This window comes from Taudactylus pleione, unplaced genomic scaffold (assembly GCF_031769625.1).
Source record: "Taudactylus pleione unplaced genomic scaffold, aTauple2 ptg000216l, whole genome shotgun sequence".
In the NCBI taxonomy this organism is placed as follows: domain Eukaryota; kingdom Metazoa; phylum Chordata; class Amphibia; order Anura; family Myobatrachidae; genus Taudactylus; species Taudactylus pleione.
In genome coordinates this window covers 6,664,970-6,682,389 of record NW_028284618.1, presented here as the reverse complement: position 1 = coordinate 6,682,389, position 17,420 = coordinate 6,664,970, and the positions used below count along the sequence as shown (strand labels likewise).

The 17,420-nt window shown below is 43.2% G+C and overlaps 1 protein-coding gene across 3 annotated transcripts in view; it reads left to right on the top strand.

Annotated features, from left to right (window-relative positions):
• Positions 1-11,839, top strand: part of CFAP69 (cilia and flagella associated protein 69) — a 78,905-nt gene extending 67,066 nt beyond the window's left edge. For all 3 annotated transcript variants that reach the window (XM_088478621.1, XM_088478620.1, XM_088478622.1), the window contains 2 exons: positions 2,874-2,978; positions 11,587-11,839. In XM_088478621.1, the coding sequence (XP_088334747.1) occupies positions 2,874-2,978; positions 11,587-11,733 (252 nt within the window). In that variant the 3' untranslated portion in view covers positions 11,734-11,839. The remainder of the gene's footprint in view (positions 1-2,873; positions 2,979-11,586) is intronic.
• The last annotated feature ends 5,581 nt before the right edge of the window (positions 11,840-17,420 follow it).

Sequence of the window (17,420 nt, the reverse complement as noted above, 5' to 3'; positions counted from 1 at the left end):
CACAGGTAGGCTGGCTGGTGGCCGCGGGGTTGGCTGGCTGGTGGTGCTGGTAGCTGGGGGCTAGGTGACTGGGGGTGCTGGTGGCCTTCATGCAGGGCAGGCCGCGGAGCTGGCTAGCGGGCAAATGGGCTGACTGGAAATGCGGCATGTGATGTCAAGCTGATGCATCTTCATAGGTGATTGCCCGGGCAAGCCTGAGACTCCCAGAAGAGCTCAGCGCTGCCCGGTCCGCAGTACGGCAGATATGACCGACACCTCTGACCGTCAGATCTGACCGCGCGTCACACTTAACAACCGCTCGCGGCACACTAGTGTGCCGCCGCACAGCGGTTGAAAAACGCTGCTGTAACAGATGCGGAAATCTTTCCCTTCTCTGTCGTACGTCTCACTGCAGCTTGTACTCAGGTTTATTGTGATTGGCTAAAATAACTATCAGCCAACCAAATTATTAAACTGGCAATTGCCTAGAGTCGTCACTTGTTCCTGTTGTTGCTGATGCCTGTACTGTAGATGTAATGAATTGTTTAGTTCCTTTCAGTTAGAAAATAATAGAGTGCGTTAGTTCAGATGGAGGTGACACTATGTACATGCTGGGCTGGATGCAGGAAAAGATTAAATCCATTTGGAAACAAAATGTGTTTATATAAATCTATCTATTGGTAATAACGCAGGTGGTAGGTGTTTGGGGAAATAAACCAGCCGAGGGTCTCCAAAATAGTAGTTATCAACTGTCTCTAATTTCCAGAGACAGTGCCAGTGGCAAACGCAGGATTTCTAAAGGGGGGTTTCCAAATGCTTAATTTTGCAAGTTTGACCAGTCCATGAAGAGGGCATAATTAACACTTATCCAGCTTTAATATCCATCATACAAAGTGTTTTGAACTTTTGAGTGTCATAATTCCAGCATATACATGATCAGTGATCAAAAAAAGACATTAAATGCGGCAGTAGGACCATGCTGCCTGAGCTGAATGTTTTTGTTTCAGATGTGGGCTCCATTCTAGAGTATGGGAGCAAGTCCGGGAGTTTGGGGGAGCAGCAGAGGAACCCAGCACTGCCCTGGACATATATGTACATATTGGTCTCGTTATGCACTGGATAGTGTATTATTATATGATATTAATAATTAACCTTATTGATGGTCTATAGCAGTGCATCCCTAACAGTGCATGTTTTCTAGATCTCCTACTTGATGTACAGGTGTATTTATTACTGGCTGACACATGTTAAAAGATCCACAGGTGGTGCTAATTATTTCATTTGTGATACTTAGAAGAACATGCAGCATTAGTAATATTCTATTATATTACTATTTCTATTGTTGTTATGGTGTGGGCTGGGGAGGGGGGTTCAAGGCAACCGGAAACCCCCCCACTCTGCGCTTGCCTATGAGTGCCGGGTTTTCCTTCCTCTCTTTATTTAAGACTGTTAAGCTATTGTTTTGTATGCTGGACACAGTACGGTTATTATTATATTGCTGTCCAATGTATATTCTGTTTATCGGCTGTTTGTAGATCTCCTCTTGTTATAGGTGATGATGATGATATATTCCAGGGGCATCGGCAATCCACGCATACTAACATTATAATGACCACCTTTTCCAATCCAAACAGCTGATGGGTCAATCCATGGGGCTGCGAACAGAAATGTGCGAGTCCGAAAGTATCGTTAGGGTGGCAAACAGCCGCACTTACTCGTGGCGCAAAGAATTTGCACCTAATTGGATTTACCCCAAAGTTGGGAGTAAGGCAAAGAAAGGACTGCCTTTGCACCTGGAGAAACCTTGGGCCTGATTCAGTTTGGATCGCAACTGCTAATACGCACGCAATCGGCCGATTGTTGCGTACTGCGCATGCGTATGCATCGGGACTGTGATAGTCAGTGACTACGCAGACCCATCGCAGAGTGATTGACAGGAAGTACTGTTTGTGGGTGGTGACGGGGGGGGGGGGCAGTTGGGAAACGCAGGCGTGCCAATGTGTTTGAACGCTGTTGCAGGGGCGTGCATAATTTATCCACTGTGATGCCCTACGCAGCCATAGCGTGCGATGAGGTTAGCAATTTCTGAGTAAGGTCAGAGCTTGTGCAATTGCGCGTGAGGCTGCGATGGTACTCGATTGTACCGATGGTTTTGCAGTCTTCCTAAACATCATGGATGTGTGTAAGGTAAAGTGGGCGTCCTTATGTTGTGCTGCGGCGGCATTGCGATGGCAATGGATTATCATACTATCGCAGTTGAACTGCGTGCGTAATCGCTACTGTAAACGCACTTGCGAACGGTAGTTAATCAGGCCCCATGTTGCAATGCAAGGGGTGCAAATGAAAGTCAGAGATGTGCCACTCACCTGAGTAGAAGTGGGTGCGGGATCAATGGCGTGTTATTTATATAGCTGCACGCTAATATTTGTACGGTAATAAGCAGCTTGTGGTGCAGAGTAGGGGGTTCTTGTAAGAGGTTGGGGCTATACACAGTAGCATTATGCTGCACAGCTCCAGCATTTTCCTGGCAGTCCTATGACGTCACTGGAGCTACCAGAGTAAACGGGAAAACCTCTCTTGTAAACTGGAGGGGGAGGGGATGATTCGGGCATATGGGGTTTTCGGGAAACAAGAAACCCCCCTGCTGCCTGGTTGCGCACCTGTTCTCATTCCTCCGCCTACTAACCTACAGGTTATATATAATGCACACATGTGGCTGCTTATCATATATCATATATCAAATACAGTCTTTCCAATCTAGAACATGTTTTAATTCATCTGAATTGGACTTTTTTATATGAGTAACAAATCTGGATTTGTTATTGGATATTCCGTATTCTAGTTTTTGTAAGTTGGCCACTATGATATATTTACATGTCATATTATTTATTTAGAAAGCGAAGAGACTTCAGGAAAAGTCTATTGAATCATCGAGACCTAAAGCAAAAGCACAGAATGCAACCGTGCACTCTACACAAATCCTCCGACTGAATACAACGGTAAGAAGAGATCTTCTCCAATGGAGGCAGTCATGATATTCCATATATATATATATATATATATATATATATATATATATTATATATATATATATATATACACAAAAATGTTGTTTGCACTCATCTTAAATCTTTACAACTTGTGAGGTGCTTACTCCCAAAAGGCCAGCACAATATCCATCCGGCCACAAAATAGTTCCACAATAAGGAGGGCACTCCCATTCACAAAAATAGAGAAAGTGTTTTTATTTATTAATTTGTATGGAAAAAGAACCATAAGATTTCACCACAATATTAATCCATAACACAAAAACAGAGAGAGAATTCTTCATCACCACCCAGTGGAAAGGTATAGCAGTAAGATCCTGGCTCAATATAACATGCCTTTAAGCTGGTCAATGTGCAAAACAGCATTTGAATGATGTAAAATCAGATCACATGAAAATAGCCTTCCTTCTGAGCATGCTGATGTGTTGGGATGATGCTTGTCTTTAACGGTCCCGACGTAAGGGGACTGAAGTCGACAGACTAAATAAGTATTTTCATGTGATCTGATTAATCTGGACTAATCTGGATCTGGATTAATATTGTGGTGAAATCTTATGGTTCTTTTTCCATACAAATCAATAAATAAAAAATTTTCTATTTTTGTGAATGGGAGTGCCTTCTTTATTGTGGAACCATATACATATATATATGTATAACCATTTCGGCATTATAACTTTAAACATGATGCATAACAATCCTGTTTAACGTTGTAATGCCGACGTGGTTAAAATGTCATATTCTCTATATAGGGCTCGGTAATATAATTGGTGCTCTATAAACACCAATAATAGTGTAGTATCTCCAAACAACACATTCCTCACCAATTGGCATATCAGATTAGAGCTAAGCTCCATAAATAGGGTGAGAAAGGTATAAGACACAGTTGAATTAAAAGTAATCTAGAAAATAATTTCAGTTCACTGAATAAATAACTCAGTTATTGTTACAACTAGTACAGGTTGTCGTGTCTTGAAAAAGTTAATTTGCAGGTGGCGATCCCTAATGTGATACATTATCACAGAATATTACGTACCTGGGGGTCCGGTGTACCACCCAGCCCTGCAGACCTCCCATTTCTGCCACAGTCAGTAAGAGGTGATGAGATAGTAGGAAACCTGCTGGATTGGTGTAATGCCGGACCCCAGGTAAGGAATATTCTGGGATCATGTATAATGTTATGGATCTACACTTATAAGTGAATTCTCAGTTTTGGGCAGTTATACTTTATAGATTTTTAAGGCACAAATACAGATGTGAGTTTCAGTTTCCATTTTCTAAAACAAAAGAAAAAAAACAACAACACCTGCATTTAATACCAGTGTGACTTCAGGCTGTAATTGCCTGCAAAGGATTTGCAACAAAGTATTAAAAAGTGAAAGTTAGATTTAGGATTGTTTAGTTTGTCCCATTACTTTTGGCCTCTTAAAAAGTGGGAGGCACACAAATTTTCCAAGACCTCTCTCCGATCACATTAGCCGAACGCAGAGATTTTAGACCCATTACTTGCATCGCCAGAACAACATCAAATACCAGTGGGGTTTCCCCTTCCGTATCCGTGCAGCATCAGGGAAAAATGCTCACTGCCAGATCTTCCGACGAGGCCCAATCTCTGCTCTCTAAACTGGGTATCCACAAGGAACATAGTGATTCTTCTACAACACCTGCACTCCCGCAGAGACCGAAGAAGACTCCTCCCGATTTGGAGTGGTCCACTGTCCCCTCCTCACGGGCTTCCTCAACTCCGCCCCCTGTGACTTGATTTTCGACCCCAAGTTTCTTATTTGTTTCATACAGTAATTTTTGGTGATACAATGACCTTCACTGGTCATTATTTTTGCCTGACTAATTTTCTGCACACTCTAAATTTATGTTGATATGTTTATCTATGTTATTTCAGGGTGCCTTTTCCCTCCGTTTGTTACTATGTTCTTGCAAGTTGGTTTTATTTTTATTTACTTTACTTTTTATTTTTTTTTATTTAGGATAGTTTTGTGTATGTTTTTGATTACTGTATATGCTGTGGTTTATTTGTTTTTTGTGTTTTTTTTAATTTATTTTTATTTATTTTCTTTGCTGTATTTGTTAGACTGGGGTGTATATATATACATATATTAGTCTGTTTTGTTTTTTGTTCCTCAGGTTTTTTTTTTTTTCTTTTTTCTTTTTTCTTTCTCCTTTCTTCCCTTTACTTTTTTGCTCCGCTTGCCCTTTAGTATTGTTTTCTTTCTAATTTTTTTGTTTCCCTCAGGCTTCCCAAGAGGGATAGATCTTTGATCTGTCCTTACCTTCACTGAGATGGCTTTTTTTAATGCCTCGCCACGCCCCTCCAGGGCTTTCAGCCCCCTAGCTGACCTAGGTATCTCTCAGACACGTAGTATCCTTCCCCTTTGTCAGTGCCACTGGTCCTGGCCTATTTTGCCAGTCGACCAACTGATCCCTCTCTTTTCCCCTTTTTCCCTCTGTCTTCCCTTACTTTTTTCCCTTATGATCACGACATGTCTTGATCTCTATTTTTTTTTAATTTTTGCATGTTGCCCTTGCCGGTTGCCCATGGGTCTCCGTGTTCTCTCTTTTAATGTAAAAGGGCTCAACAGCCCCCAAAAGCGTGGGAAACTTTTTACTAACCTTAAGCTTCATAAAGCCGACCTGGTTTTCCTTCAAGAAACCCACTTTTTGTATAATTCTCACCCCGAATTACGCTGTAAGCCATATCCAGATACTTACCATGCCTGTGATCATAACGCTAAGAAATGGGGTGTAGCGATTTTATTTGCTCGCCATCTCACTTTTGAACTTATTGACACCCATGTTGATAAAGAAGGCCGTTTCCTCGTATTGGTTGGGAAGCTTAATAATACTTTATGTACACTAGTAAATATTTATGCCCCCAATCAACAGCAAAATTAATTTTTTGCCAAGTTGGACTCTCTTCTTACTCGAGTGCGTCAAGGGGAACTCATTGTTGCTGGCGATTTTAATGCTGTTCTAAGCCCCACTTTGGATCGTTCTACTCCTGCTGCCTCAGCCTCTTCCTCATCGGCTTCCCAACATTCTATGTCTCTCCTCCGTCTCATGAAGTCTCAGCTCCTGTGTGATTCTTGGAGAGTGAAAGAACCTTTCGCTCGTGATTATACGTTTTATTCTTCACCCCACAACTCATACTCCCGTATTGATATGATCCTGCTCAGCCACGAGCTTGCTCTCAATCTCCCTTCGGCCCTTATCCACCCGCTTATTTGGTCTGACCATTCCCCTATATCCTGTGATATTTCAGGATTACTCTCTCGTCCTCGCCCTATGACGTGGCGTCTAAATGACTCCCTACTACATAATCCTGAGATAATATCCAGACTACGGGCACAAATCTCTCATTATTTTGCTCTAAATGATACTCCAGATATCTCCAGATCTACCCTATGGGTGGCACATAAAGCAGTCTTGAGGGGACATTTGATTAGCGTGGCCTCCATTAATAAAAAAGAATCTCTCACCCAGATTAATAAACTTTCCATCAAACTTCAAACTCTGGAGTCGCAACATAAACTATCTCCTGATCCTACTATACTGTCGAACTCCAAATGACTAAGGCCCTCATTCAGAGCCGTACGCTCTGAGCAGAGCGCACGCTCTGAATGAGGGCTGGCCTCCATGAAAATGGAGCGTCCTCCTGGACGCTCGTATAGCTGTGGGTCACCACCCACAGGCTATACGAGCGTGCATTTTGATGGCCGCGATGGTCGAGACCATCGCGACCATCGAAATTGCGAGCCGGAGCCTGCGGTTGAGGTTTTCAACTGCAAGCTCCGGAGTGATTTTGGCTCTATCAGAGCCAAAATCACTCCCACTGACATCACTAGTGATGTCAGTGGGCCGGCTTTTGACGGGAGGCGTTCCCGTGGGAACGCCCCCGTCAGGGAGGCACGCCCCCGGCACGCCTACCAAAGGGGGCGTGCTGTCTATCAACATTGACAGCACGCCCCCTTTGATCGGACACAACGAGCGAAGGACTTTCCGTCGCTCGTCGCGTCTGGCGCATGCGCACGACGGAGCTCCCTCCGTCGTGCGCATGCTCAGTCCAGAACATCGACCCACTTGCGAGCGGACAGCCGCTCGCGAGTGGGTCTGAATCAGGCCCTAAATCCGAATTGGATTTGCTTCTCTCCAAACGGGTGGCAAAACATCTTAAATGGCTTCGCCAATCCTTTTATGAGAAAGGGGATAAAGCAGATAAAATCCTTGCATCTCGTCTTCGATCTGCTAGGACTCATAAAAATATTATTTAGATCCGTGACTCTCACCACCAACTGGTTTATGATCCTGCGGCCATTAGAAATGCCTTTCAATCTTACTACTCTGATCTGTATAATCTCCCTCCCCCAGCCACTTCATCTCCTCTATCTCAGTCTAACTTGATTTCTGATTTTCTTGCTACAGGTAGCTCCAATTTGCCCAAGTTATCTTCTACCGCTATAGAACTCCTTAACTCCGAGATATCAGCTGAGGAGATTGAACATACTATAAAATCTAAAAAAAAACGGAAAATCCCCAGGCCCAGATGGATTTACGGCGGCATATTACAAAAATTTTTCAGATTTACTCGTTCCCCATCTTTATACTCTCTTTAACACGGTTCTTCAGGGTGATCCTTTCCCTTCTGAAATGCTGGAAGCCAGAATTGTGGTGATTCCCAAAGAAGGCAAAGACCCACTTAACTGTGCTAGCTACAGGCCTATCTCCCTCCTTAATTTGGATTTGAAAATATTTGCTAAAATTCTTGCGAATCGCCTGAACCCATTCCTCTCCTCCCTGATTCACTACGATCAAGTGGGCTTTATACCGGGGCGCCAGGCGAGGGATAACACCAGACGCGCTATTGATCTTATTCATATTTCAAATTCAAGGAGATCCCCTACTATTTTACTCTCTCTAGATGCTGAAAAAGCATTTGATAGGATATCCTGGGATTTTATGAAAGCCGCTCTCGAAGCTTATGGCGTGTCTGGTGACTTTCTCACTGGCCTTCTGGCACTATACTCTACCCCCTCTGCTATGGTCCTGATTAATGGTACTCCCTCAGGCCCAGTCAATATTAGCAACGGTACGAGGCAGGGCTGCCCTTTATCCCCCTTGGTGTTCGCCCTCTTAATTGAACCGCTGGCCTCCCATATTAGATCCCATCCTGATATTCGGGGGGGTTCAAGTTGGCACTTTGGAGCCTAAGATCTCTCTTTTCGCAGACTACATCCTTTTATCCCTGACCCAACCGGCAATCTCTCTCCCCAACCTTTTTTCTGTTCTTCGGTTCTATAGCACTGTCTCTGGGTATAAAATCAATTACTCCAACTCAGAGGCCATGCTTCTCCATGTTTCCCCATGAGATGCTGAAAACCTACAAATTAATTTTAATTTTAAGTGGCAACCCAAAAAGATCAAGTACTTGGGGATATACTTAACTTCCCGCTATGACTCTCTTTATCGTGAAAATTTTTCACCTCTCCTATCTAAAATGCACGCCGATTTAAATTCCTGGAATCGTCTTATTATCTCGTGGTTGGGTAGGATCATAGCTGTCAAAATGAATGTTATACCAAAATGGCTTTATCTTTTTCAGCCTCTCCCCGTAACTGTTCCCGCTGTTTTTCTAGTAATATTCAAAAAGCCCTGATTCGTTTTGTTTGGAATCACAGACCCCCGAGAATTGCGGTTAAAATTTTGGAAAGGTCGGTTGTAAGAGGTGGGAAAGGTCTTCCTAATATTAAACTTTATTATCTCACCTCCCATTTTTCCCATATTGTTGCCTCATACTCTCCTCCAGGTTCTACTTCATGGTTGGATATTGAATCTGCCTATATTACTCTCCCAGACTTAACTTCTTTATGGGGCACACTACCCGCACACCGACCTTCCGCATTCAAATTACTCCCTACTATTAAATTTCACCTTAGACTCTGGGGTCTCTACTCACACAAAATGAATCTTTCTTCTCCGGTATCTCCTCTAACTCCTATCTGGTATAACCCCCTGTTACCTCCTGGTTCCTCTACTTTGAGGTCCCATAGGTGGATTAATGCAGGCCTTAGATTCCCCACTGACTTTTCTGACCAGGGTCAATGGTTATCCCTTCCAATGTTACAACTAAAACTTCCATTCCAGACGCTTAACCCTTTCGATTTTTTTCAAATTCGCCATTTTTTACAATCATTACCTCCACTATCTGTCCCCCGTGCCCTTACTCCTTTGAAAATCTCTGTAGACATTACCCCTTATCTAAAGGTCTAATTTCCCAGATTTATGCTCTTCTCTTGGACACTACCCTTCCCTCTCTTAGCCCTCACGAAAATGCTTGGGAGCGAGACCTTGGCTCTCCTCCAGATCCTGAGGCCTGGGACAACATGAAACTGGGGATAGCCAAAAGTTCTATTGCAACCAAAATTAAAGAGAATGCATATAAAATGTATTACAGATGGTACTATACTCCTGAGAGACTTCATAAAATGTTCCCATCCTCTTCACCCTTTTGTTGGCGGGGCTGTGGCTGTAGGGGTACTATGGTCCATATCTGGTGGACCTGTCCGATTATTGTTCCCTTCTGGGACTCTGTCCATAATCTACTAAATTCCCTTCTGGAAGCTCCGATCTCAAAAGATCCTTGGATATTTTTATTGTGTTACCCACCCCCGAATATTGATAAATTTTCCAAAAAGTTAGTTGCACACATATTAGCAGCAGCAAAATCTCTTATTGCTCTAAATTGGAAAAAGACCTCCCCCCCACTCCTCTCTGTACTTAAGAGTCAGATTTGGCATACTGCGACCATGGAGGAGATAACTTATTACCTCCATGATCGAGGGCATATTTTTTCTCAAGTTTGGGCTCCCTGGCTGCTCGCTGAGCGCAGTCCCCCTTCTCCTTCCGCACACTTGGTGCATGGACCCGTGGGCAACGATTGAGGTTTACCCTCCGGAAAATGTCTGATATGTATTAATTTTCTAGATGATATGTCGTGTCTCCCCCCCCTCATTTCTCCCTTCCACCTGTCCTCTTTTTACTACCCCTCTTTCTTACCAAGCATTTTTTTTGAATAGTTTTATTTGTCTATCATTGTTGAAAATATGGTCTGTATTGGGTTTCTTGTGACCCTGTATTTGTTCTCCTTTTTGTCTTATATTGTATTCTATTTGACCATTTAAAATAAAGAATTATAAAAAAAAAAGTGGGAGGCACATAGAGAAACCGTTGTAATTCCTACACCGTTCACCTGATTTGGATGTAATTACCCTCAAATTAAATCTGAAAGTCTGCAGTTAAAGCACATCTTGTTTGTTTCATTTCAAAGCCATTGTGGTGGTGAATGGAGGCCAAAATATGAAAATTCTGTCAATGCCCCAATATTTATGCACCTGACTGTATATATATATATATATATATATATATATATATATATATATATGTATATATAAAAATACAGGGGGATAGACTATAGGCGACAATTCCGCTTATATAAAATAATTTTGTCTAAACAATATGAATCCCACATCCAGTTTCCTGGGATAAATACAAAAAGTGCAAAGTGCTAATTAAATAAAGTGCATAGAAACAACACTAAAAACATTCATCCATAACAGTAAATATATAAATACAATTAAAGTTAAAAACACACAATTTAATTCAGGGATTTTAAAACATGAACATGATAAGAAACTGCTAAACAGGAGAAATTCACTTAATAAATAGCCAATGCAGTAATAAATAGGAGATAAATATAGCAATAATTAAAAAGCTAAGAATGTCATTGAAAATAAATCAGCTTATCTGAGTCAGAGCAGAAGTTATTTCTGGGACACAGAGAGAATAGCCCAGGGCTATTTATTAAGTGAATTTCTCCTATAGAAATATATGTTAAGCGGAATTGTCGCCTATTGTCAATCCCCCTGTATTTTGCATCTATCTAGTAGTATATCACCCATACTACATTTATTGACATAAGAGCTGACGTCCTAATATAGTTTACTCATTGAAGTTTCACTGTCACCTAGTATCACTGGCGCCGAATCCTCAAATTTTTATATATATATATATATATATATATATATATATATATATATATATATATAAATTTTTCAGAGTGTCTGCACTCCACAAAAAATAAACAAAAGTTGGGGTGCTCAATTAGAGACAAAAAAGTCCATTTTGATATAGATGGAAATTGAATCGGCACTCACCAGGTTAAATGACAGAAAAAATATTTTTAATTACCCTTCCATGAAGGAAGATAAAGTGCATGAAGTCAAAGAAAGTGCATCAGTCAAAGTTTCGGTCCTCCAGGAAGGGTAATTAAAAATAATTTTTCTGTCATTTAACCTGGTGATGAATGCCTATTTCAATCATCATCTATATAAATATATATATATATATATATATATATAATCAGTGATAAGACTGCTTATAATACATCAAAATAAAAACATCATCTTGTAATGAAAGTATTGGTAAGAGGTCAGTCTGAAATGTGCTCTCCCCTAAGATATGAGTATTGATGTCTCACCCAATGTCGTCGTAGGTTGCTTGTGGCCCGGTGGTGACCGTGGAAAGCACTCCATCTAAACTTACAGGAGGATCCCTGGCTGATACAGACCTCGCCCTAAAGAGAGTTCCAGTCCGGGGTGGAGCGCTGAAGAAAACCAAAAGTGTGAAAATGTTTTACTGAGCAACCAGAAGAGGAGCTATACATAGATAATATAGGCTCAAGACATTATTGCAGCTGCTTAGACATTAAGTACATACACTGCACCAATAAAAATAATGGCACTGTGCCTTATAGCATCATTAATAATTCTCTCATCAAATTTACTTTAGTGTAATGTGCCCCTCCCTATAGCACTGTTATATGAGCAGGGGTTTGTTGAAGACCTTGATTCAGTGTTAGTAATTTAAGATTTAACAGCATAGTTTTCCTTAAAATACCATATATCAGATTGTGTCTGTACCTTTGCATTGTGTAACGAGCTGTAAACAAAACAAAACTAGAATACATTCATATAGATAATAAATATAGAGAGAAGACACTGTAGCGGCCGATTCCATTTAATTATGTTAGCACTTTGTAATTCCCAGCAAGTACAATATTGACTACAAAATAAGGGCCTGAGTCAGACTAGTGATAGTAGGGCCGCCCACAAACGCCAGGTGTTCCTAAGGGAATGCCTGCGTTTGTGCAGCTACCTCCCCTTCCCTGCCTACAAAACGGGGCGAGCTGTCACTCAATATCGACTGCCGCCCCGTCTTGTAGCGAGACCCGTAGCGATGGAGAAGCCGTCGCTGAACGGGTCTCGCGCATGCGTACGTCGGAGGCGGCGCATGCGCAGTGGGGGAGCATTGACCCGCTTGCGAGCGCTGTGCGCTTGCGAGTGGTCTGAATTAGGCCCTAAGTGCGATGGTCAATCAACATTTTAATGTGAAAAAGGGACCATTATTATTTCACTGCTTCGTATAAAGAACATCTTCAAGGACTTAATGTCCTGACATGGACCGAATCATTTCATCCATAAATGGAGTGTGCCTGTGCGTGTTATTTTGTACAGTATATTATATATTAAACTTTGTTTTTCAGTTCTTTTGGTCTCAGAGAACACTAAAATTACTTAAAATTTTGTATAGGACAGTATAATATGTAAGTATATTGAAGGCTATAGAGCAGTATGTATAATATGTAAGTATACTGAAGGCGATAGAGCAGTATGTATAGTCTGAAAATATATTGAAGGCTATAGAGCAGTATGTATAATATGTAAGTATACTGAAGTCTATAGAGCAGTATGTATAATCTGAAAGTATACTGAAAGCTATAGAGCAGTATGTATAATCCAGTGTCAAACGCAAGATACCCAGAGGGGGGTTTCCAAATGCTTGATTGTAGAGTGAGTGTGGCCAGTCCATGAAGAGGACATAATTAGCACTTATCAAGCTTTAACATGTGTCATACAAAGCAGCTAATTCCAGCATATACAGGACCAGTGATCACAGTGATGCTGGCCATACACAGGACGATTGATCACACGATTTGGGCTGGTTTTACAGGTTGGACAGACCAATCTTATGAAAATAGATGTATTTTGAGTCTCCTGCGACCCCGATGCGCGTCCCCGCCGTCGTGTAGTTGGATCGCAGATCAGATGGTTTTGCAGAGAGACCTCAACCTATCGTGTATGATTTGAGCCCAATCGTATGTATTTTGAACATGTACGATCAGTTGTACGACATACAATGTCCCTGGCCACTCCCCTCCGCCATTTTGAGTGACGTCGAGGTACCTGCATAAAATTAAAAGCTGAAGCACGCATGTGTCAGCGTTTTCAAGTGAGTACTATAGACAGCACAGCTCGAGGAATGTGTTTCCCAAACCCACTCTACAGTCAGCGCCTCGGTGATTGGGTCTCCGGGCTGTGGCATTACACCCCGGTCGGTTGGGTCTGGTGCTGGTCTTATATATAGGGGGTACCCCACGTCTTTTTGACCCCCTATATTTAAGACCAGGACTGGTCCCTGCAGCCTGGTGTTGGTTTCTAAATTACACATTTTGTTCCCCGTAATTTTAGAAACCAGGCCTGGCTGGCAAGCCTGGGGCTGGTAAGGCTTTTGGGGGGGGGGGCCTATGTCATGTTTTATTAAAAACTTATAACCCCTTTTTTTACAGGTACAAAAGAACGGGAATTAAAGGGAAAATTTACAGGGACATCCCTCCACCTAGCTGACATTCCCTCCCCTAGCTGACATTCCCTCCCCTAGCTGACATTCCCTCCTCTAGCTGACATTCCCTCCCCTAGCTGACATTCCCTCCTCTAGCTGACATTCCCTCCCCTAGCTGACATTCCCTCCCCTAGCTGACATTCCCTCCTCTAGCTGACATTCCCTCCCCTAGCTGACATTCCCTCCTCTAGCTGACATTCCCTCCCCTAGCTGACATTCCCTCCCCTAGCTGACATTCCCTCCTCTAGCAGATGAATCTTGTGTGAATGTGCTGCACACGATCAATCTTATACGATTTCAAATCGTATAAGATTGATCGTATCTGATGGTCTTATGTGAAATCGTTGCATTTTGAAAACAAATCGTCCAGGATGTTAAGGGAATCCGCTCGGCATGTGGGACTTGTGGATGAAGCCCTTCATTCGCTTTGCCAGGATTCCAGGGTGGTCAGTCTGTTGAAATCAGACCACTACATTTTGGCCACCGTGCTCGATCCTAGGTTTAAAGCCTATTTTGTGTCTCTCTTTCCAGCCGACACAAGCCTGCAGAGGTGGAAAGACCTGCTGGTGAAAACACTGTCAGCTGAAGCGGAACGTGACACGTCAACAGCTCCTTCATTTTCTCCCACAACTGGGGCTGCCAGGAAAAAAATTAGGAATCCTAAGCAACCCGCTGGCGGTGATGCAGGGCAGGCAGGACCAAGTTTGGACATCTGGTCCGGACTGAAGGACCTGGCAACAATTTCTGACATGTCTACTGTCACTGCATATGATACTGTCACCATTGATAGAATGGTGGAGGATTACATCGGTGACAGCATCAAAGTAGGCATGTCAGACAGTCTTGTACCTGTACTGGCAGGAAAAAGAGGCAATTTGGAGACCCTGTACAAACTGGCTCTATTTTACCTGAGTTGCCCCCCCTCCAGTGTGTACTCCGAAAGAGTGTTTAGTGCAGCCGGGAACCTTGTCAGCGAAAGGCGTAGGAGGTTGCTTCCACAAAATGTGGAGAAGATGATGTTCATAAAAATTAATTATCAACTCTTCCAGGGAGACTAGCCTCCAGAACGTACAGAGGGACCTGTGGTGGTGGATTCCAGCGGGGACAAATTAATACTCTGTGAGGATGAGGATGTACACAACACTGAAGAGGGTGAGGAATCGGTGGATGAGGAGGATGAGGACGACATCTTGCCTCCGCAGAGCCAGTTTGTGCAGGGACAGATTAGATTAATTGTCAGCTTGTTTTGTGGGGGCCCAAATGAACCAATCATTTCAGCCACAGTCGTGTGGCAGACCCTGGCGCTGAAATGATTGGTTTGTTAAAGTGTGCATGTCCTGTTTATACAACATAAGGGTGGGTTTTTTCTTTGCATTATGTACTGTTTGGGGCCTAGTTTTTCAAACTGCCATCCTATCTGCCACTGCAGTGTCACTCCTAGATGGGCCACGTGTTTGTGCCGCCCACTCTTATCTCTTAGCATAGTCATCCAGCTACCTCGGTGCAACCTTTTGGACATAAAAACACTATTGTGAGGTGTTCAGAATAGACTGGAAATGAGTGGAAATTAAGGTTATTGAGGTTAATAATAGCATAGGAGCATAAAAACCCACACATTCTGTGATTTTAGCTGTTTTTATGCTTTTAAAAAAAAAAAATACAGATCCAAAACACAAAACTCAGAACCCAAAACACGGAAGGGTGGTTTTGGCAAAACCAATCCAGATCCAAAACACGAAGAAAGATCCAGATCCAAAACACAATACACGAAAAGTGGCCGGTGCACACCCCTACTGTAATAGGCTATAGAGCAGTATGTATAATATGTAAGTATACTGAAGGCTATAGAGCAGTATGTATAATCTTTAACTATATTGAAGGCTATAGAGCAGTATGTATAATCTAAATATACTGAAGGCTATAGTATAGAGCAGTATGTATAATCTGTAAATATACTGAAGGCTATAGAGCAGTATGTATTTTATGTAAGTATACTGAACTCTATAGAACAGAGGGCCTGATTCAGAGCCGAATGCTCTGACCAGAGCGCTCGCTCTGAATCAGGGCCCTCCTCCCTAAAAATGGAGCGGCCTCTTGGACGCTCGCATAGCTGTGGGTTACCACCCACAGCTTATGCGAGCATCCATGATGATGGTCGCGATGGTCAAGACCATCGCGACCATCGGGCTTGCGACGAGACCCTGCGGTAGGGTCTCGCTGCCGCAAGCCCTGGAGTGATTTTGGCTCTACCAGAGCCAAAAGCACTCCCACTGACATCACTAGTGATGTCTGTGGGGCCGGACCCAGACGGTAGGCGTTCCCATGGGAACGCCTCCGTCTGGCAGGCACGCCCACCAAAGGGGGCGTGCTCTCAGTCACCATCGACAGCACGCCCCCTTTGGTGCGAGACCCCGAGCGACGTATTCCTCGTCGCTCGCCGGGTCTCGCGCATGTGCACGACGGAGCTCCCTCCGTCGTGCGCATGCGCATTCGGGCACCATTGACCCGCTTGCGAGCGACCTTCGCTCGCTAGCGGGTCTGAATTAGGCCCAGTATGTATAATCTGTAAATATATTGAGGCTATAGAGCAGTATGTATAATCTGTAAATTTACTGTATGTGTAATCTGTAAATATACTGAAGGCTATAGATCAGTGGGGTAGATGTATTATAGCGGCACTTAACGTGCCGCTATAACGCTTCCCGCTTCGCCTCTTTACCGAGGCTAAGCAGGAAGCACTACCGATGAGATGTATAAACATCTCATCGGCCGGAGATGGGGAGCGTTAACTCCCCCCTCCGGCGCTACCCGCTAGAGACAGCAGCGCATCAGCCTAGTGCTGTAAAACGACTGGAAAATGGCTGCGGCGGCCATTTTCCCGTCGTTTGCGCATGCTCAGTACAGGGAAAATGGCCGCTCAGAGTCTATAACTCCGGCGCTAGCCCTGCACAGCTTAGTGCGCTGCTGGGCGGAGAGAAGTGCAGTCTCTGACACGGGCCCCCTCCTCTCTAGAAACGTCCCTGTAGAGCAGTATGTATAATCTGTCAGTATATTGAAGGCTATAGAGCAGTATGTATCATCTGAAAGTATATGGGAAAGATTTCTGGACTGCACACCCTGAATATATATATATATATATATATACTGTATATGTATATATGATGGGAGGTGCTACCTGATGAGACTAATTGCAGGCACAAAAACAGACAAATCTCAGGTGCGCAACTCCAAATTATTAATAATATATAAATGCAATAACATTTTGCAATCAATAGAGGTTTTTAGCATAATCTTGGCCAAGGTTATGGGCCTACCAACCATATCCAGGTAACCTCTGTAGGGCAGGTCCCTAACATACTAGGGTTCAAATCCAGAGCGCAGGACACCCCCAAACTAGCCCAGCTAAGCCGCCCCAGGGCACCGCCATAGTACTATAGAGCAGTATGTATAATCTGTAAGTATATTGAAGGCTATAGAGCAGTATGTATAATATGTAGGTATACTGAAGGCTATAGAAGGCTACCGAGGCGAAGCAGGAAGCACTACCGATGAGATATATAAACATCTCATCAGCCGGAGAGGGGGAGCGTTAACTCCCCCCTCCGGCGCCACCCGTTAGAGACAGCAGCGCATCAGCCTAGTGCTGAT